The sequence below is a fragment of the Enoplosus armatus genome, chromosome 19 (genome assembly GCF_043641665.1).
Source record: "Enoplosus armatus isolate fEnoArm2 chromosome 19, fEnoArm2.hap1, whole genome shotgun sequence".
NCBI lineage: Eukaryota > Metazoa > Chordata > Actinopteri > Centrarchiformes > Enoplosidae > Enoplosus > Enoplosus armatus.
Window position 1 is genome coordinate 12146480 of NC_092198.1, and position 21758 is coordinate 12168237.

The 21758-nt window shown below is 42.7% G+C and overlaps 1 protein-coding gene across 1 annotated transcript in view; it reads left to right on the top strand.

Moving 5' to 3' along the window:
* Positions 1-21758, top strand: part of syne1a (spectrin repeat containing, nuclear envelope 1a) — a 121028-nt gene that overhangs the window by 45854 nt on the left and 53416 nt on the right. The window contains exons 51-67 of the mRNA XM_070926329.1: positions 240-599; positions 2138-2274; positions 4829-5006; positions 7366-7548; positions 8038-8181; positions 9466-9621; positions 10618-10782; positions 11083-11255; positions 11444-11597; positions 11919-12062; positions 12527-12691; positions 12952-13269; positions 14123-14278; positions 16123-16293; positions 19699-20025; positions 20487-20639; positions 20879-21046. Of these exons, the coding sequence (XP_070782430.1) occupies positions 240-599; positions 2138-2274; positions 4829-5006; positions 7366-7548; positions 8038-8181; positions 9466-9621; positions 10618-10782; positions 11083-11255; positions 11444-11597; positions 11919-12062; positions 12527-12691; positions 12952-13269; positions 14123-14278; positions 16123-16293; positions 19699-20025; positions 20487-20639; positions 20879-21046 (3252 nt within the window). The remainder of the gene's footprint in view (positions 1-239; positions 600-2137; positions 2275-4828; positions 5007-7365; positions 7549-8037; positions 8182-9465; positions 9622-10617; positions 10783-11082; positions 11256-11443; positions 11598-11918; positions 12063-12526; positions 12692-12951; positions 13270-14122; positions 14279-16122; positions 16294-19698; positions 20026-20486; positions 20640-20878; positions 21047-21758) is intronic.

Below are 21758 nucleotides of genomic sequence, written 5' to 3' on the forward strand. Positions count from 1 at the left end.
TAGTAATAGTGAGAGAGTACTGAGATATAATACTGAGCTAGTGAATGAAAATACAGGCCATCAGAACTAATAATGCAAAGACAGAATCAAAGAGATGAAATATAGAAAGTGATGAAGCAGGAGACATGAAATATATGTAGGCAGCTTTAAATAGAACTGACTACACATCCAGTTGCAGTTTCCGTAGCCACAGTTTCCGTAGCAACTTTGTCTCCTGTCTACCCTGCCTATCTCTTCAGGAGCGCGTGGAGTGTCGGCTACTGGAGGGCCGAGAGCGCCTCAGCCGGGTGCGTCGGAGCGCAGTGTCCACAGCGGAGCACACGGCAGCGGCTGGCTGCGAGGCCATGGATCGACAGCTGGGGGCGCTATCCCAGGCTCTGGAGCAGTGGGAAGGGGCTGCCCTAAGGGCCAGGGACGGCCTGGAGGGGGCCCTGGCCGCTGCTGCAGCCTCAGAGGAGGAATACGAACGCCTGACCGCCCGTCTGGAGGACGAGTTGAAAGAACTGGATGGACGGCTGAGGGGGTGGAGCCAGGAGTTGATTAAAGCTGAAGGGTGGAGCAACGGCGAGGAAGCAGTGGAGGGATGGCAGCTGGCTAAGGTACAGTAGCATGAGATTTAAATAAATGGCAGCATAATGTCTAAATGATTCACTGTTCATCTACTCACAATAGTTTGTTTAAAGAATGCTAAATGATAACTCTTCTATTCAACTGGGATTTGGGTTGGCGAAATGTGATGTGTAAAAAGCTGACAGTGGCCACTGTGCAGTACTGTACCATGTTAATTTTAGAGAAGGTGATTAGCATTGTTTAATGGAAAGTACCCACTGGCAAACACACATACACACGCACACACACACGCCCTGTGCAGACATACATCCTCTGCATTCAGCTATGCTTTCTCTGTCAGTAATTATCCATTCTATTTGTAAATCCCAAAAACAGATTAGTTTGTAAATCAGCTTTACTGGGATGACGAAGGAGTGACAGCTAAAATCCCATCAGTTTCCCTTGTTTTCTCCTCATTCTGTCTTCCCCTTCTGTCCCCTCTACCCCTCCCCCTTTTGTTTTTTTGCCATTATTTTCCACTATCTCTCCCTCCCAAACATTCCACCTTTCCATTCCTTCCCCTTTTCCCTTTCTGTACTCTGACTTGTTTGAACTGAAGTGTACAATAATGTCTGTCTCGACTGCAGGGGTTGTTTCTTAGATGCTCTTGCTCCTCACCTCCCCTGCTGCTCTGTTTCTAACCGCCACAGGATGTTTACAGTGTGACAATTTCTCTGTATTGTCAAAGCCATGCCAGCATGTACACCCTCAAACTCCTCCCTGGGCTTCTTCGGCCATGCCTTTCTCCAGTTTTCCTCAATTTGGGGCTGTCAAAGAACAGAGGAGGAGTCTTCCCCCTCCTCCGCTTCTCTCTCTCCTCCTCCAGCCTGTTTCCTGTATCAAGCCTTGTTTTCGATACGCGCTCGTTTGTGTGCGTTTGAACCAATCGTGCATCTGTGAGGGCTGACAGCTGAATTCCACCGGGAGAGAGCGTGAGAGAGTGAGAGAGAGGAAAAATGTGTGAGAGGGAATGAGTGCAAGGAGTGGGAGGAGGGAGAGAGAAAGAGGAGAGAGGAGGGAAGAGAAAGTAGTAAAACGATAGGAGGAGGGAAGGAGAAGAGGGAGAAGAGAGCAACGAGTCCACGAGAACAGGGAGGGAGGGAGGGTTGTTTATTGGTAATACGTCAGAAAGAGAGCGAGCGAGTGAGATTGAGAGAGAGAGAGAGAGAGAGAGCTTGTACATATTTCATGGGACAGGATTTCATGACTGTGTGAGTCCAGAATGTGAGGCACGCTGAGGAGAGCGGGAGAACGTTATCCAGAGCTCCTTCCTGCCACACTCCGCGAAGAACAGAAATGCTATTGTACAAGCAGCACTGTGAGTATGTGTTGGAGTGTGTGTGTGTGTGTGTGTGTGTGTGTGTGTGTGTGTGAATGTGAGAAGAGCAAAAAGGGACCAAGTCAGGGTGTGAATAGGAATGCGAGTGCACTTATTGAAGGGTGTCATGCAGATCTGTTGGGTGCTTGTCTTTCCTTGACATACACACACACACACTGAGCCAGCTGGTGTCTGTTTTGCATTGTTTAGGATATACTGGAGGGCTTGCAGAGCGCCGAGCCGATGGCAGAGAAGTTGAAAGGCCAACTGAATGACCTGGTGCGATACTCCAGAGACCTGGGCTCACAATCAGACCGGGTCACAGCGCTTATCAAACAGCACAACAGGTGAGAGGAGTCTATCTGCTAACAGTGCGGTGGAATAAAACCTCTGTGTGTGTTTTCATTACATGGATTTGAAATGAAGCTGAGATTTCTTGGCTCAGGCTGGGTGATAACTTAATATTGTCATTTATGGACTTTCAGAGAACCATGATGATCTTACCGTGTTACTGTTGAATTGAATACTTCAGATCAAGCTGTAATTTAAACAAAATTAGTTAAGACGTTTTTTACACAACAATTTGGTATCTTGTGATGCATAACAGTGGAACATAGCTGCTTTGCATAATTGTATAATTTTTTTGAATGTTGCATATATTTGCTATATCGTAATATCCGACTCAGAGTATATCTTAAATAATGTTATAAAGAGCCCTGTTTTAAGCCCAATGGGGAACATGTCCTCCACATAATAGGTCTAAAAATGCACAAAACAGGCCATGCATAACACACTCATTCATTCCATAACACAGCAAATGAATCCAAGAACCACAATAGAAAAAGGGCAAAGTTCCCTCCCAAAAATACCCCTCACATGTCTGAGTGGGCAGGATTAGTGCTCAGTTTTACCAGCTTATTTGTGTTAGAGGAGTGTGTGTGTGTGTGTGTGTGTGTGTGTGTGTGTGTGTGTGTGTGTGTGTGTGTGTGGCCATCTCACACTCATGCACGCACGCAGCCAGATGAAAGTGAAGTATGACAGAGAGCATGGGAGCCACCAGTTGCTACGCGACATTTAACCACCTTCCCTTCACCTCCGCTTGTTCACTGTGTTTGTTTTGGTTTGTGTCCTTCCCCGGTTTAATTTTATGCAAGGCTGAGTGTGATTTGAAGGAAATCTGAAATCGGATGGTCTTTTTTTTCCCATGCTGATACATTGCATGCTTTAGCCTATTTATTGAGCTCTAATTGCCTGCTTTTGAGCCCACAAGTGAGCCTGTGTTCATTTAGCGCTTGTTTGTGAACACACCATGCAATGCCTTTTGAAAAGAACAGCAGTGCATACAAAAGAACATGCATACATATTCAACACATGCATACACAAGTATGAGCTTCTATAGTAGCACAAATGATATACTTAATTTGCATGGATGTAATTTTAACTTCATTCTCATTTTGAGATATTGCAGCGATTACGATAAAGCACTGTGACATTTTTTGGCACACAACCTGAGTGAGGTCAACTTGTTGGAGATGCTTTGGCGGGTAATTGGCTTTGGCTGCTGATTGGCAAAAACAGCACCCTTCCTCATTCACTTGGCTTTTTAGTCTGTAATAGACTTGGCCTGTGTGCTCTTTGCACCTGTCCTGCATTAAGCACTGCAGAAAGACGAGCAAGGGGAGAGAAAAAAAAAAGAGTCCGATGAGAGGAGGTAGAGTAGGAAAAGGCAGTTACTCCCCCGTCCTCTTCATAGCACATGGCAGATTTTGTCTGTCACAGCAGAAAAAAAGTGCTTCTTCCACACTCATGCTATCCCCTCTGTGCTACCCTTTCATGCCCTCATCGCATCATTAAAACTCAAGGGTATTTGTGTGCAAATGTGTGTGTGCATGTGTGTGTAGAAGGTTGTGTGCGTTTTTTCATGCCTCCCTTTGGACAGCAACTCTTGCTTAAACAGCTGTGCACCTTGTTTTCCTGATGTCAACCTTCCTATCACTTCTTCCCCTCTCCCCTCCTTCCTTTAACCTTCACCCACTAGCCAATTTTTATGAAACCCAATGACTCTTTTCTGTAGTTCTTACCTCTTCCTCATTTTCAATCTTAATCTGAATTCAGTTTGATACACGGATTTTGCATGTAAACTGTAAATATTCTTTGTGCAATGAAGATTTCCTTTTCACCTGCAGTGTAAAGAAAGTAATTTTACCACATGTGTTATTCAACACATCTGTTGAGCTCCTTTTGAGAGACTATATGTCCACTTTGCTTGAAATACATATGTTATTATCAGTCTATATTGTTGCTGTAGTCCATGGTTTCAGCCATAAATTCTGAAAGATATATGAACAGAAAATAGTTCCTGTTGAAAAAATACAACCCACTAAAATGTCAAAGTATCCGTTTAATATATCATCACCCTTCACTGTAACATCCCCCTTACATACTGTACCTCTGCCATATCCTTTCTATCTCACCCTTTTTCTTACAGAATCAATGTGTCATCCCTCGTTTACTCCATCTTGTCACCCCTGTGAACTCTTGCCCCACTCATATGTTGCCTCTCAACCCCCTCTTAGTAGTACCCCTTACCACCATCCCCCACTCTCCCCCGTTGCCCCAACGCTCATTCCTTCCACTTCACCCACTTTGCCATTTCTCCACCTGCCCATTTCTCACTCCTGCTCATCTCCCAGGCTTCCCTTACTCCTCCTCCATAACGTGAGGACAGTACGTACAGTATCTGAGCATCTGCACATTGCATTTTATTTTGATGAGCACTAGACAGCAACAGACAGCTTCCTCTGGTTGTAGCCTCTTTCTTTCTTTGTTCATTTGTCAAGATGGAGTTCAATCTGTGAACAACATGTTAAATCAGTCCTTAACGTTTCTCTTGTCCCCCAGTCTTAGTCTTCGTGCATCCAGGGAGTGTCAAAATAAGGAGCGCTTGTTGGAGCAGAGGTTCCGTGCAGCCTTGAGAGACTTCCAGCAGTGGTTGGTCAACGCCAAAATCAGCACCGCCAAATGCTTTGATGTGCCACAGAGTGTCGCTGAGGCCTCCACCGCTCTGCAGAGGATCCAAGTAAGAGATATCTTTTTCTCAGCTCTTATTTACAGTGGACTTCTGTTAGATTCTTGTCATGTTCTTTAAACAAGGACATAAAATTGTGGTCATGTGCAGTTCTTACCATGGTGTTTTTGCACTGCACATTGCTGATATCACTTGGAAATCACACTTTTTTCTGCCTGTTTGGCTGCTTTACTGCTCTTACCCAGTTTTGATTCTGTTTATTGCTGCTGGAAATATAAAGTGCATCACCTCCTTGAACAGGAGAGTTTTCCCAGGACAGACCCACCAGACACAGCAAACAGCAAATATACAGATTGAATCACATTTTGTTATATTATTCAGGGATAGAAAGTAGTAGAATTGCTATTTATTTGAATGTCACTGAATATTGCTTTAATCCAGCCTTTTGAGAAGGGCCTAAATTTTTAATAACTTTGGTTGCAGGATAGATAATAATACTCATTCATACTCTCATGTCTGAGGACTGCCTCCTAGAATGGCCATGGAGTCTCACACTATTGGCCATTAACTAGCTCCAGTGAAGCCGTAATGATTTCAGAGCAAGTAGCTGTTGACAGTGGAGTTAGGGGAGTGTAATTTATTCACTTGCATAAACCAGAGTTATTCAGCCTGTTGGGGGAATGAAATCAACAATCGTCTAGTCATTAAAGTCTTTTTGTGTTTTTCCACCTTTGGGCTGCCACTGTAGTCCTTCCAAGTTTAGGTACACTCTAAATCCTCAATTACAAACTAGGGCTAGCTTTTAATTTCTTTGCATGGATTTATCCGGCTAAACAAAGCTTCCATAAAGGAAATTGCTTAAAGAGTGAAATGATGTAATAGTTGAAGAATCAATCCATATTCAATGAAGGATTGCTCAAGGGGATGTCTGTATTAACATGCCCACTGTTGAGCGTCCTCTGGTGGGCTTGTTGGAGTGGTGGGACCTGCTATAGGCTGGATAAGCTAAAAGTGGGAACATAGCCAAGAGGGATAAAAGAAAGCTCCACAGCGGGGTCTCTGTGCCTTTCTCTTCAAAATATCTGTGTGTCTCTCTTTCTGAGAAGTCTCTGTGTCTTTCTCTGAGAAGCTGGCAGGTAAAACAGTCTGGCAGCCTCTTTAGAGCACCCCAGGGTCCTGGCTAAGAGTTGGGTGCTTGTTGGTTAAGGTAGACGTCCCCACATCCCTGCGCCGGACAGTTAATTACCTCTCAGACACCTGACCATGTCCACCACTACGTTACCACCAAGGAATTAACATTATTGCTTTGAGCTGAGCTTAAATAGTAAGTACACGATACTTCGGCACTAATAAAATGGAGAAATTGATTTGACTCCAAAATTCAGGTTTTTATTCAGTTCGGGTAGTACACGTGGAAGCCAAGTTATTTAATTTAATCAAAAGTCACATGAAGAGGCAGGTCAGAGTCAGAAGAACAATCATTTTCCGACAGCATGGAAAGAAGGGAAGTGCTGTGCAGGAGTTTTTGTGCGTGTTCCTTCAGAAGTTTCTAGTGTAGCCTTGAGGATGAGAGGGAATGTCATAGAGTATATGGCGGTGGAGGAGAGAGGAATACAGAGGCGGTCATGTATTATTTATTATTGACTTGGTGAGGAATGTGGAACAATGTTTCCACATGGCTGACCTCCAGGAGGGCCAGCGTGGGAGGGGCGGGGGCATCCATTGTGTCACGCTTAATTGGTGGTATACAGTTACATTGGCAGGGGGAGAGTGGTAGTAAGTGTGAAAAAGACAATGAATGAACAGAGAGGGGAGAGAGAGAAAATGAAGAGACACCAAGACGAAGAGAGACAGAGAAAGACGCAGGCTTTCTATCCTCGTGTGTAGCTGTACTGTACCAAATGTATGTGTGTGTGTGAGGAGGCTGAAGCTGTAGTGTGTGTAAGTGATGTGCTGACTGCACAGATGGTGGAGTGGTCCCTGCTGCGCTACTGTCATCGACTCAGCTCTGAGGGAGGGGGTGTGTGTGTGTGTGTGTGTACATTTTCTGCGGGTGGGTACGGAGGAGCTATGTAAAAACCAACACATTTCAGGCTCACTGACTTTCCTTATCTGTGATTGCCTCCCTGGTTCAGATGCCTCCTTCTGCCCACGCATATGGAATTACTAATGAATCGGTCTAATTGCTGCTTTTGACAGTGTAAAGTGAGATTCTGGGACACCGTAAAAAAAGAGAATCGCCCTATTGATTTCAGTTACCCATCAGCCATTGCAGAAGTCAGAAGTGGGAGACAAAAAGAAGTTGGGGATTGTCATTCAGTCCATTTTACTTTCACACCCTCCTCCCTTTGTGTGTGTGTTTGTGTTAAATAGTCACAGTTCCTTTGTCTTTGTCTGTGTATCCCCAAAGGAGTTCTTGAGTGACAGGGAGCATGGCCAGGCCAGGCTGAGTACAGTCAGAGCCAGTGGGGAGCTGCTGATGGCCGTGGTGTCCAAAGACAGAGTGGAGGGAATCAAGGCCAAGGTGGCAAACACCAGAGAAGACTGGAAGAGCCTGATGAATAGCCTGCAGATGAGGGAGGATGCACTCAAGGTTGGTTAATATTTACTTTTGTTTGTTTGATGCTGCTTTCTTGGCTAAGGTGTCCCCTGAAAAAGAAAATCTGGATCTCAGAAAGAAATAGAAATATAGAATAAAGGTTAACTGTGCGATTTGGATGTTTAAATGAATGCAGACTTTGTATTTGTATACAGTATATCCATGTTTGTGTTTTCCTGTTGTGTACTTCTTTATTAACACTGTTTATATACAGATGTTTTATGGTATAAGGTATAATTTGGTTTAATTTGATTTATTGTGAGTAGTACTCAAGTACTTCAGAGGAAAAACATAGAGAGACATGATATGGATTTGATATGCATCTGAGATCTGACACCAGAGTACAATGAATAAATAATTTAATTTTAGCATTAAAATGCTCATTTTATCTAATACACAGAGTCGTGTCCATTTGTGCAGTTTTATCAGTTTGTATGAGAACTTCTCTAGTTGTATTTGACAAGTTAAGTGTTGCATTTTCAGAACCTGCAGTCCCAGATGACGGAGTTTGAGGCCAGCGCTGAGCCTCTGCAGGACTGGCTGAACAGCACAGAGATCAGAGTTCAGGAAAGCAGTGCTCGACTACACGACCTTCCAGCCAAGAAACAGGAGCTCACCAAACTACAGGTATTGTGGAGCCCAGAGTCAAGCTCTTTACACAGTTACACCTGACTCTACTCTGTCGAGGGTTCTTTAACCAGCGGATTTCTGATCCCTCACATTATTCCTCACAGCTCTCCTAAAATTAAGTTTCTCCAATAATTACTTTGATTATTCAATTTTCTGTAAAATTGCATTATGTCACACTGAGAGCACACCTTTTACAGTTCTCAGCTGCTATTACTGATGTTTTCTCATTTCCTTTCTTCTCTCAAGTAAACCCTGTCATTACACCATAAATTGAATATTAAGTAGATTTTCCAAGGACACTAAATAGTTGTAGCTCTTCATCAGATATGCATCCCTAAAGTACAATCTCAAATCAACTGGTAAAAGAGAAGGACCTAATTACATTTGTCGAGCACCAGTGGATCAAAATAGAACAGCGTCTTGACACAATAGTCAGAGGAAAAGTCCAGAAATCTAATTAATTCTCCTTCTGTCACAGCTGAAGCGCTGCGTGGCTAAAAGGCCCTTTTCAGGATGCGATAACAGCCCCCGCCATGTCTGGCAGAGACAAAAAAGGAAGAGAGGCACGGAGCGTTAAAAGATAAAACTGACAAAAGAGAAAAAAATATATCAAGCCCATCTCAAAGCTCTGCCCTTATCGTTGTTGCTATTTTTGTATTTACTCTCTCGCCCACTGTAGCACTTCTCCTCGTTGCCTTTTGTCTGGCCCAGCAAGCAATTACATTTCTTCCCCCAGCACCTCAAGTACAATACAATACATGCAGGCTTCAGTGTCTGAACCTGTGTTGGCAAAATCCTCTTTACCTTTTCACATATATACCCCCGCCTTTGCAGTATTTTATCAGGCTTGTCTCCTCTCCCTGTTCTGTGCTGTGGTGTCTAACTGAGTAACCGTATTTCTATTTAAAAATGAACATCAAGAGAAATACTGCTGATGCTGTTTTTTATGATGTTCCTTTCCCCTGTCTTTATCTATGTATTTTGATGTGTTCCTGTTGCTCTGTCTGTTCTTGTGACATGTTAACCCAACCTTATATCCCTCCTCTGTGCCTCTCACATCTCCCCTTTCCTGTCTTCGCTTTCATATTTCTTGTCGTTTCATTTTCCCCTCGACTCAAAATGTTATGGTGCTTACACACCACCTCTCCAATGTGCTCCATTTGTTCTGCCACTTTTAACCCTGCCCTCCCAACCTGTGCTTACCCCATCCTATTGCTTCTTCATCTTTATTTCTCCATTTCCATCTCCATCTCCCCCTCCTCCTGCTTCATACTGGCCCAGTGTGTACTGGAGGAAATGTCCAGTCGGGAGGCAGAGCTGGGCAGGCTCAGGGAAAGAGCTCATCATCTCTGGGAGGGACAAGCAGCCGGCAAGGGCTTCGTCCACCGTGTATCCCAGCTGTCAGCACAGTACCTAGCCCTCAGCAACTTAACAAAGGTAATACTGCTCTCACGCTGACCCCCCCCCCCCTTTCTTGCCCCCTGACTGTACCTGTGCTTCTGCCTGAAAAATGCTGCAGCATGCTGAAATGTGCCTTGCTTGATTCATGTACTGTTTGAGCTAAAAACTATGGAGCCTTGTGTCCAGCTGTGTTGTTTACTGTTGTTCTCTGTTATTTGCTGTGTCATGCATTATTCCCCAGTCGCACATCAGTCGTGGTTGCTGTAATCAGCTTGCCTTGGGTAAATATATTGCCCCCCAAGAAAGTCTCAGTATGTAGAGTAATTTACCTGAGCACAACAATCTATCTTTCACCTCCAAAAGGTCCATGCAGTTGCAGCCTCATCAACATAAAAAAGGGCCATGGCTATGGAGCTTACCTTTTATCCACTGAAGCACTTCTAAAATGCCAGAGCTGAAATGTGTCAGTACTTGAGAATCTGACCTTTTTGAAGCTCTCATTAGATTGGTCACTCTCTTATGATTAATTTGATAGAGCGTAGAACAAAACATTTCACTGACCGCAAAGCACAATTCTCTTACCTCAGGAAAATGAGAGTGCCCCAACAATGATGAATGAGATTTATTTTCTTTGTCGGCTAGCCAGTGGAGCGCTATTTTTAGGTCTTCTTCCCTGCCAGACATGGAAACAGGGATGAAATAATTTAAAATTGCCACTTGTAGATTGTTGTTGTCGCTCTGCCTTTCTCCACTCTACAGTTACACAGATGTTAAAGATGTACGAGTGATGACTGCCAATAAATTACATTGTGTTTGTGCTGTAATGTGGGGGTGGGAAAGTCTCTGGAGATGTCTGTGAGGGGAAAAAACAAGACTGTAATTTCAAATACAAACAGAAATATATGAAGACACTGTTGTTGTGCACCGGAAACAATTGTGTTCTTAATTCCCAACTCAGTGCTACACTGTTTCTCAAGAACCATTATAAGAATTGAAGAGTGTGTTTACAGTGCTGTGCTCTTGTCTCTAAAGGATAAGGCCTCCAGGATTGAACGTATTGTAGGGGAGCACCGCCTCTTCTCTCAGGGCCTTAAAGAGCTCCAGGATTGGGTGTGTGAAGCTCAGAGGGTCCTCAACACCTGCATCTCCACCACCACTGACAAGGGCGTGTTAGAGGACCGGATGTTACAGCTGGAAGTAAGGAGGCACAAGACGGGTGTGGGGCCCCTTAAAGGAACATAGTTTTCAGAGATTAGGCTATTGGTTTATTTTAGACACAAAAAAAGCAATACATTTCCTCCAGTGTCGCGGACATTTACGGTGATTTAAGGAAACTAGCATTGTCTCAGAAGTGAGAAAATCAGGTCTTATAGCAGCTTAACTTAAAAAATTCACAATTCACTGCCAGTCTTAGCTTTTTATGACTGGGTTGAATTAGTAGGGAAAAGATTTCATACTTCAGATAGTTATTTTATGTCTGTTGTTTCACCTCTGTAGGCCTTACTGGCTGCTCGTCAGGAGAGGGAGATCCAGCTGAAGATGCTTCTGACACGGGGAGAAGCAGTCCAGAGGAACACTTCAGCTGAGGGGGTCCCAGTGATTCGCAAACAGATCCAGGACCTCAAAGACTCCTGGGACTCCTTGCTTTCTGCCTCTATTCAGTGTAAAAGGTTGTGATCACAAACCAATCAATCTGTCAGTCAGTTGATAAATGGGACTGGGAACTGTCTAGTTTCACTTGAGGGATTTCAGTTGGTTGAAAGGTTACGTGGCTAATTAGATTTAAATGCATGTGTACGTCACGTGTGTGTGTTATGTTTGTTCCCTGTGTGTTAACATTATTATGTCAATGTAACAGTCAGCTGGAGGGCGCTTTGTCGCAGTGGACCAGCTATCAGGAGGACGTGGGTCAGTTTGTGCTGTGGATGGACCGGGTTGAGGAAACTCTTGGCTGCTCAGACAGACAGTACTCTGAGATGAGAGACAAGACCGCGAACCTGGGAAAGACCAAGGTATCACATCTCACTAAAAATGGCTAACCTTAAAAAGCCAGACTCGATTTTGTTTGAGATTAAACAATTAGATTAAACTCGATATTGCCTGTTTATTGCTATTTCTCTGCTATTTTTAGGAGAACTTTTAGACTTTTTACAAATCAGCTGTCATGCTTTTCCAGTTTTTCTTTTTTTCAGTCTTCTTTCAAAATGTTTGATATCACCTTTTCTTATAGAACGCCCTACTTTATGCAGTTACACACATTTATACCCCAGAGCCTTCCCGTGGAGTTCAATTTACTACACTGAGTGTGTGCATGTGTTCTTATATCATTTCAGCTTCTCTATGAAGAAGTACTGAGTCACAGCAGTCCTCTGGAGACCATTGCCACAAAGGGGTCCAATATGGCTGAACACTACACTACCCAGCAGGAGGTGCAGCAGCTGCAGTGTAGATACAACACCCTCAAAGAAAAGGCCAAGGTACTTACACTACAAACAACATACGGTTTCATTTTTTCCTCTGCAGGCATTTGAATAATAAATGATTGTTTTGAGAATATCTCTCTGAATACTGAAAACTGTTGTTTAATAAGAGAGCGTGACCTGTATGTTGAACATTTTTGTAACTTCTCTAATAATCATTTTAAATTCATTACATGTTTCACTTTCTTGATTTAAAGACAAAGACATTATGTACAGCTTCAGAGTACATTATTTTTGCTGCTCACATTTTATGTTAACAGAATTGAAGTCAGTAGTCAGGCAATTTTGTTATAACATCATGCCATCATGCTTTACAAACACCTTGAGGTTGTGTAAGTTTTTAATCATCAAAATGACCAATAGACCTTTTTGATAACAAAATTCCACTGCCCACTGCTCCTGTGAGATTGAATGGATACACCCCTTCTTTCCAGTAATGTCTCCAACCTGTTGTTTTGCAGAATGCAGTCGGTAAGGCCAAAGGGCTGGTGCTGGTCCACCAGGAATATCAAAGGGGGTTACATGTGTTTGAAGACTGGCTGGAGCAGGAACAGGCCACTCTGGCCTCGTTGTCCCATCCAGAGGGAAACGTGGATACTCTAGAGAAGACACTGCAACAGCTACAGGTATTAATACTGTGGGGTGTTGTGCATAATGTAATTGTCATGAACAGGGAGTGTACAAATGTAAGGGAAAGTTTCCTAGTATCAGTGAGCTCTCTTACACACACAAATTTGGTTTCAGCCTTGAGCCAGGTGTGATGACGGTCATCACACCTGGCTCAACCAAATTTTCTAACAAGGCCTTGGACACCCTGGACCTTTGGTAACTTCAAACTCTTCAATCACACTATTTCTTTGTTCTTTCCTTTTTATTTCCCTTATAGCTCCTGCAGGAACGCTGCTCAAATGGCCAGTCTTTGCTCTCCTCTGTGCTGACCAACAGAGAGGGAGTAATCCCCTGGGGTATACCTCAGATCGAGGACCGAGCGCTGGACACCGCTCAGCGAGAGTGGGGGGCCTACCAGGGCCGTCTGGAGGAGACGCAGACCCAGCTGAGCTCCACACTGGCCAGACTGAGGCAGATGGGCCAAAGGTTTCTGAGCCTGGCTCAGTGGCTGGAGGAGATGGAGAAGGTGGCAAGCATCAGATGTCATCGGAGGTCAGACAGAGCCACCAAGGAGACTCAGCTGAAGAAACTGCAGGTCAGTGAGCGACAGAGTTTTTGCTAAAGAGCTTTCAGGTCCATATAAGATATGTGCGCTTAATATTTTGTCTGTCAGTGGTTTAAGGCAAGCCAAAGCCATATGGTAAACAGCCATGCACTGTGACAAAGTAATACTGTTTACATTTTCATGTTAACTTTGAAGTCTTATTTTCACTGCTTTTCTGCTTACACCTCAATAACACACACCTGGCTATACTATAGACCACACAGCTATTTTAATTCAATAGTTTTGGACAACAACAAGAATAACAAGCAGCTCACATTTTGTCAATAATCATTTTCGACCACAAGTCACAAAGAGCTAAATTAATCCTTTAAAAGAGGTTTAAATGAATCCTGTCAAAAATCCTTGTTCCCAAAACAATGCACAAATATATTCACTCAAAACTCAGCCACAACAATATCCAAGCCAAAAATAAGTTTTTACCTTTCAAAATGAAAGTTATGAAGCGTCCCCAGGCCTTGCACTACAATACATCACTTCTCTTGCTTAGGCATACACTCTGCTCACACACAGGGGACAAAATATTTCCCTACTGGGTCTCCTCCCTTTGGAGCACGCTTCCTGCCAGTGTCAGGATGTCAGACAGTCTCAGTATTTTCCTTCCCTACATTTAGAGGGACACACACACACACACACACACACACACACACACAGAGCTACAGACCCCTTGGCCCCATATCTTGTTTGAGATGTGATCTGTTATTTCTTGTTTTCCTTTTCACCCATGTTTGCCCCTTTTTATTTGATAAAAAAACATAATTTACAATTAAATCATGAGTATTTTTGACTGTATTTAACTAGATTTATATGTGTCCCTTCTGAACAGGGGTGTCTTGAGGCAGTGCTTGCACGGCAGGGAGAAGTCGATGGCCTCTCCTCTCTGGCCCAGCAGGTTCTGGAGGAAACCTACATCAGTAGTCGTGTCAGCGTTACTGCCACCCAGCTCACTGCCCGCTACCATTCCCTGCTGCTCAACATACAGGTGAGGCACTCTCTTCTGTCTGCTGTGATGATGCATATATTATATCTTTATGCTGTTGAGTTTCCACTTTTTAAAAACAGAAAATATGTTGTTATGTTTGTTATTTACAGCAAGCATCAGTTCAGATGGATATAATGTATCAATGTAATGTAATCAATCTGTCCGTATGTGTGTTGGTTTAGAGAAAGATCCAAAATTGTAAGGAATTATTCCCATATTTCTTTATATTCTGGTGTGAGTTTTAGCCCATACTATCTATATGAAACAAACAGCTGTCCCGCATTTTCAGAGATCATATGGCTATTAAACAGTGTAGCCAGATGTGGCATATCTTTTTCCTTAGAAGTTTCTATAGATAACAGTCTTTTCATTATCTGTTCAGCCATCTATTATATGCTAACAACCCAGTTCTTCTTCTTTTTGACACATACAATACTTAATTTCCTGCCCACCAGAAGATTTTCCTGGAAAATATCTTCCTGTCATCATGAGTTAGAAATAGCAAAACATAAAGCCTTAATGGGCTGGGCAAAGGTACAATCACTCGTCTCAATGATGGATAAAGTAAACTTGAAATTGTGTGCGTTGCCGTTGGGGTCTTTGCCCACAGTGGGTTTCTCACACATGGTTATGCTCTCTCACCATGGAATTTGCTCCAGTGAGAGTTTGGACTTTGTTTCTGTTACACCCCATTGAAGTAGCTTTGAGAGTTATGCCTGTGAGCTCAGCCTGTGTTGCTCTGTATACTCAGATCCAGCCTCTCTATTTGTCTGCTCCTCTGGGGGGGACTAAAGGAAAATCAATGGGGCTCCTCTGGTCTGGGGCTAAAGCTGTAATTAAACGCTACAGAAGGCAATCTCACACCCGGCACCAGGAGTGGAAAAGCTTTGCCTGCACTACATTGATTTTTACACATTCACTAACACTACTGAGTGTGTGTGTGTGTGTGTGTCTGCCCCTCATTTTGTTTCTTTGTCTCTGTTATACCCACACCCCTTCCTTCCCCTCTCAAAATTGACCCAAGCATGCATATATTTACAGTCATGCCAATACATATGTATGCAGACACATAACATCCCTCTCATACTATTGATGCCTATAATTATACTGCGTGAAGTGGGGGCCATATGGGCTTGAGGTGGGAAGCTGTTACCTCTGTCTAGTCAGAAAAGGTGTGCACTCAGCACTATCAGCTAATTGGCCTTCTCACCACAGGATTGCAAGTTGAGTGAATAATGTGTCAAACCCGCAAGAAACCCTCTCCTTCCTCATGGTGTTTCTGACTCAAAATCTCAGTCAAGTGGATAATGCGTCAAAAACATAAAACCCCTCTCCACCTTGAAGTGAAGCTATTGACATTCTGAAGATGAATGAGGAGGGGGGAAAGTGATATTTTCTGTTTTGATGGTTGATCAGAGAGCTTTTGGTCCTTGGTGGCCAAGGTAAGACTGCTGAGGCACATCTCAACCTTAAAAGAAAGAGATACAGACCATGTTTCCTGAATTTTCCCCTGACCAAATACAGTCAAAGTCTTACTAACAATTCTAACCTCTGAAACAAAAAGGCAGCAGTTGTTGAAGTGAGGTTATTAACCTTTTGTTCATGCTATCAAATATGATATCAATATGATAGGGTGGCACTATTATCTACTTAATTGCTAACTTAAGATAAAAAAGCTTAATATATTGGGCCAATATCGGCTTTCAATCAAATATCAGATACACTGTAGATATTCAGTCATGTGACCTACTGTCAATATGACCACATAAACAAAACCTGCCCTCAAATTTGATGTTCTTTACACATTTTATTTACAATAGATCATTTACAACATTTTTTTTCAGGACACCATCAAGCAGCTTCAGGAGGAGCTGAAGAGCATCCAAGAGGCTGAGAACCTTTGCATGTCCTTTACTGACTGGCTCAGCTCCACTCAGAAAAGCTTCACAGCGTTAACTGACAGTTCTGAACCTCTGGACCGGGTCGCCATGGAGAAGAAAATGAAAAAACTAGAGGTATTGATCTATTTACCTAAATCTGTACCGTATTTTCTTGTGTGGTTAGATGGTCACAGCGCTGAACCTCCATTTGTCAGTGATGCATTTGGATACAAGGTGCAGTGTGGCGTTTAATACACCTCCCTGAACAGGTTGCAATAAATCAGCACAGACATTGGGTATTACCATGGCAAACTGATGAGTTAGCAAGACTTCAGTTTGTAATGGAGAATTTGAGCATAAACTCATGAGTCCAATATCCAAGCCTGCAAAAATGTCCTTGTGCAATCTCATTTTCTGCCAAGCAACATACGGTGCCTGTTAGTAACATCAAGTGTACAGATTTCTTTGGCTGCTACAGCATGCGTGGCCAGTAAAATATTCATGAATTACCTGTAAAGCTTGCAAAGCATTCAGTGTACCCATAATATTTGGATATTGGTCTTAACTAAAATAAAATAACTTTAGTGGCATAATTGTAACAGTTTCTCTTTGTGCTCTGTTTGTCAAATGGGCATTGGAGGGAAGTAGCCTAGCTCAAACATCCTCAGACTGCAACAAAAAGAAAATCAACACTATCGTTTGCTTGGCACAGATCATATCGAATGTGTAAAGGATTGGATGAGTATGTGTGTATCGATCGGCTCTTTATGAAGACAAAGCGGGTGCCGCTTTAGAGGAAGCACGGTAGCAGGGAGAGACCTCCCACTGTGAAGCAGAGGATGAAGAAGCGCCGGTGTCAGGAGCCTGCTGGCACAGACACTGTAATTGATGCAGCGCCCTTACCGCTTCACATCACACACTCACACACACACACACACACACACACACACACACACTTGTCTCACTCATTTCAAATCACAAAACCCATCCAAACTACTAACTAACAAGCTGCAGCAAACTCTCAAACCTATGAATCCTCTGTGATTTCACACTGCCTTTCTTTATGTATCACTACATCTCATTTCTCTTTGTCTTCCTCACACGCATATCCAGAAACGCATTTACAGACACACACATAGACATTAACAATACATCATCTGGTGTGGGCTTTGCAGTAATCCCTGTCTGGGATCGATGCTCTGTCTCTGCATAGGGACTGAAGACATGCTGTCACCACATGTGTCCTTCCAGCACTGCAGATAACACACAAGTGCTCCATCACTTACTCATTCTCCTGTAGTGAGAGCTACAGGGCTTTTCAGTGAGCTGTGATGATTACCTTGACACAAAGACCAGTAGTCAATAGCTGTGTCAAGGGCCATTAGTTGGATTTAGACTTCATTTGATACTGAGTTGTAACTATAAAAGCATACAGTAGTGTTGGCTTGAAATGTGCTGTAACTGCACTAAGAAAAGAGAGTATTGTGATAATGTACCATGGTAAGACATACAAATGTTTTCAGAAGGCATCATTTGTCCCCTTGACTGGGCAGTTTTGGTAGATTTGTATATTTTAAATCATTAAATTCCTTAAAAGATACAAGTTTTATATGATATGATATGATGATATTGTTTTTTTGTTACAGTAGTTTCTCCCTTAGAATGCTCTAAAAAGCATCCTCGACTCACTGACTCCTGCTAAAATTGTATACAGGGCAAAATGCAAAAAAATGCAAAAAAGAAAAGTGTTCCTCCGTCTCCTAATTAAGCCCCCCTCGTCTTCCCTTTCCATATTTTTAATTTCATAAATGTTCATGGGCATTTTTTCCCCAAGTCCCTGCTGCTTTCTGATGCACACAGTCAGGGTTTCTCTCCAAAAGGTAAAAGTAAACGGGTCCATGTTTAAATTACTTATTTGTTATCAGAAATAATACATGTTTTTGGCATTACAAATGGCACTAGAACAAAAAATTTAAGTATTTTACAGTTCTGGCTCAACCGTTTTAATAAGATTTCTGCCTGTGCAGTATACAATATGACGCTGCTGCACTTTACTGCAGTATACATCCAAAGCAGACAGACAATGACAGCAGAACTAACTGCTGCTCACAAGGTCACCTTAGTAATGTCTTACCTCTGTTAGTAGATAATGTAACTGATGAACGTGGTTGTCAGTGCCACAGTAGATGTATCACAGTAGATAATGGAGCCTGAAAACTGATGCAGAATAAGAAACAGAATCACTAGTGCTCATCATTTAGAGCGGGTACACAAGACACTTGACATGGATAATTGGGGCTGACATGGTACAAGACAATTTACAACATAAAGGGCACATTGTGTTCAGGACCTCATATATAATGTTCACCAGACTGTACTATCTACTACTATGTCATAGCATTTGCATTATTCAATGACATGAGACTAAGTCATCCATTAGTGGCTAATTTCATCCAAAGACAGATTGTGAGACCAAACTGTAAAGCCAAGACCACTGAATTGTTCATAAGTTTGAATGGTTCGTCAAATAGTCTTGGATCTAAAGTGCACAATTTATCATAGACAAAACAAAGTGTTATGGAATGCTTACTAGCCAGTCTTAACAAGTTTAATTCAAAATGTGGACAACCAGTGGTGTTGCTAAGAAGGATACTCAATGTTAGGTATGAGATGAGAGCAGATATTTTAATATGAAGTGGAGATAATGAGTGATGCGGAACTAAATCTACTGCAAGTGGCAATTACTGCAGACTTCCTTGTTTTAGCTCACACGTTCACCACGCAGAATTGTAGGGAATTGAGATATATTGAGTGTCTCCTATTAAGGTCATAAGGCAGGGACATCGGCATTGTTACTGGAAAGATGAACATGCCTGGAGCTTCATATTAAGCAGCAAACATGGACGTGTGAATACAGACACAGGTCTTGTTATATTATATTATTAACAGCAGTAGCTGGAGGTCTTGGGTTGTTGCAGTGTGAAGCCACTCTCTACTCAAGCAATAATAGACTGATGATGAAAGCTAGATGGCGTCCCATCGAGTAGAGGTCTGTGTGTGTGGTGTGTTGTGGTTGCCCTGGAAACCCCTGTAGCTACTGCTGGCTGTTAAGGGTCCTTATAATTGGGTCCTCCTTTCATATTATTCACTGTGGTTTCTCCATACCATGACCTCCAAGTCTTCTCCACATCCCACCATGCAGGTGTCAGCCTACCTGATGGGTTCAAAGCCTTTCAAACACACTGCCAGGCTGGTCTGGGTGACTGGGGCAACCCTGGAGGTGAAGGACAAAGAAATCAGGGATGCTGAGCTTGAATGTTAACCTCAAAGTCATTGAAACTATGATAGTAGGATTTCTTATCCTAGAGCATATACTACAATTTTGGTACACCAGTTCAGAGAAGCAGTCTTTAACTATTTTTTCTTCAGCTCAGCAGCATATGAAATGCCCTGGTTGAAGGTCATTTAGTATAAAGTAGTGGTTATAACACTGTAGCGGCGCCCATGCTGAGTGGTATTTCTGCTCTCTTTTTCACCCAGACTCTCCAGTCGGAGCTCCAACATGGTCACAGCTTCCTGAAATCACTGAGAGAGTGCGCAGAGCAGGCAGCAGGCTTCCTGAATGAGGCTGGAGCTGAGAGTTTAGGAGGGGAGGTAGAGGCTCGTCTTGCCCAGCTGGAGGAGCTTGCAGGTGGGCTGAGGCAGGAGCACAGCTTTCTACAGCGGGCGTTACTGCTAGCTAAGGAGTTCCAGGACCGGTATAAAGCTCAGGCCCTGTGGCTGGTGGAGACGAGGGCTTTGCTCAGCACCCCGTTGGAGCCCAAGGCTGAACTGTACCAACGGAGAGCACTGCTGGCAAAGTATAAGGTATAGCACCAACTATGTCATTTCTCAGTCTTTTCTATCTGACTGTACTGTATTTAAATTGAAATCATGAGTATAAAGTCCTACAGAGCATTGCATTAATGCAGCACTCAGTAATTTTGCACTTTGGTGGGTCCAAATGGCAGCACAACCTTAATGAATATTAACTTAATGGACCACATGAGTGTCCTTGAATGTCTTAGTCCATTAGCTCCAAAATTAAATATACTTTACATAACTGCTTACCATTTTCCAAAGTATAGCATTGCTTTTTATATTGATAAATGCTTATGATGTGCTTTGGAAAAATAGTTGACAGTATAATAGAACCCATTGGTCGTAAATTGGCTAAAAAAACACTGGTGTAATCCTTTAATATTGAGCAATGATCTAATACGACAATTGTAACTCCACATAACATACTCACCTGTCTAAACATAGACGTTGTCTGTCTGTGTCCCCAGGCTCTGTTGCAGATGGTTCAGTCCCATGATGGATCCATCAGGTCAGTGGTGGAGAAAGGAGACGCTCTGCTGGCCTCTGTCCATTACCCATCCATCAGAGACAAAATGAACAGACTGAAAAAGGACTACACTGAACTCTGTAATACTGCCATGGTGAGAACCTGTGCTCAGATAACAGCAATTATGATGTACAGAGAGGAAAATGCTCTTTCCATGCAGGAGACCTAGCAGATGAATCGAGGAAAAGGATATGATCCCATAACAATTTCATCTATTGATTACATGTAACTCTTTAATTATACAGATAAGACAGGTTTAAGAAGGATAATAGATAAAGGGCATGCAACTCTGTGTCAGGAAGGTTGTTGTGATGGTGTGTTAATGTGGTCCAGGCCCATGTGGAGAATCTGGAAGGCCAGGTGAAGGAACAGGAAGCTTACCACAACGAACTCCAGGAAGTGGAGCGCTGGCTGCTCCAGATGTCCAGCAGGATGGTGACTCCTGATCCCACTGTGGGTGGCAGCCTGGAGGCAGCCACTCAACAGCTGGCCAGGCACAAGGTGAACAATCACTTGATTTTTTTGCTGTTGTTTGCTGAGTTAGCAATCAGTGAGCCTTGTTTAGAGAGCAAAAGTGCTCACTTGTGCCTACTTTGATCCTCAAGGAAATTCCAAATATTCAGACTTAAGCTACTTGGTATTTGCTGACCTGTCAGATTCAAAGTGTTATCCAATTGTTTGTGTTATTATAATGATAAAACACCTCTTACATCTAGTAAAACCTAACCTTTGTTCAGATGTATCTTCAGCTCTTGGATGCTATGATTACTGTTTTGCTCAATTAACATTACAAGTTATTAATCATTATTATCAGTTCTGCTGCTGACTTAACTGCTGACTTAGTGTTTGTTTTGCTCTTAATGGGATTTTGTCATGTAAGAGTGACATAAGTTACACACACAGTAACTGAGGGTTAATGAATTATTGTGGGACACAATACATTTGTTGAAAGGTTATGTTGGTTAGCATAACAGTTTAATCCATAATGATAGAGTATGACTGTTATTACATGTGTGTGCACATTTATATTTTTTGCAAGAAAAGTTCAATTTCAGTTGGTTCTTGTCCGAGAAGAGCCATTTATTTTCTTCAGCTTTGGTGGACGTGAAATTCTTTGTGATAAAATGATGATGTATTAATAATGTAAAGATAGCAAAACTCTTGAGTTTCAGCAAGAAATGTTTTCTCTCAGTACTTTCAGTCCAAATCTATA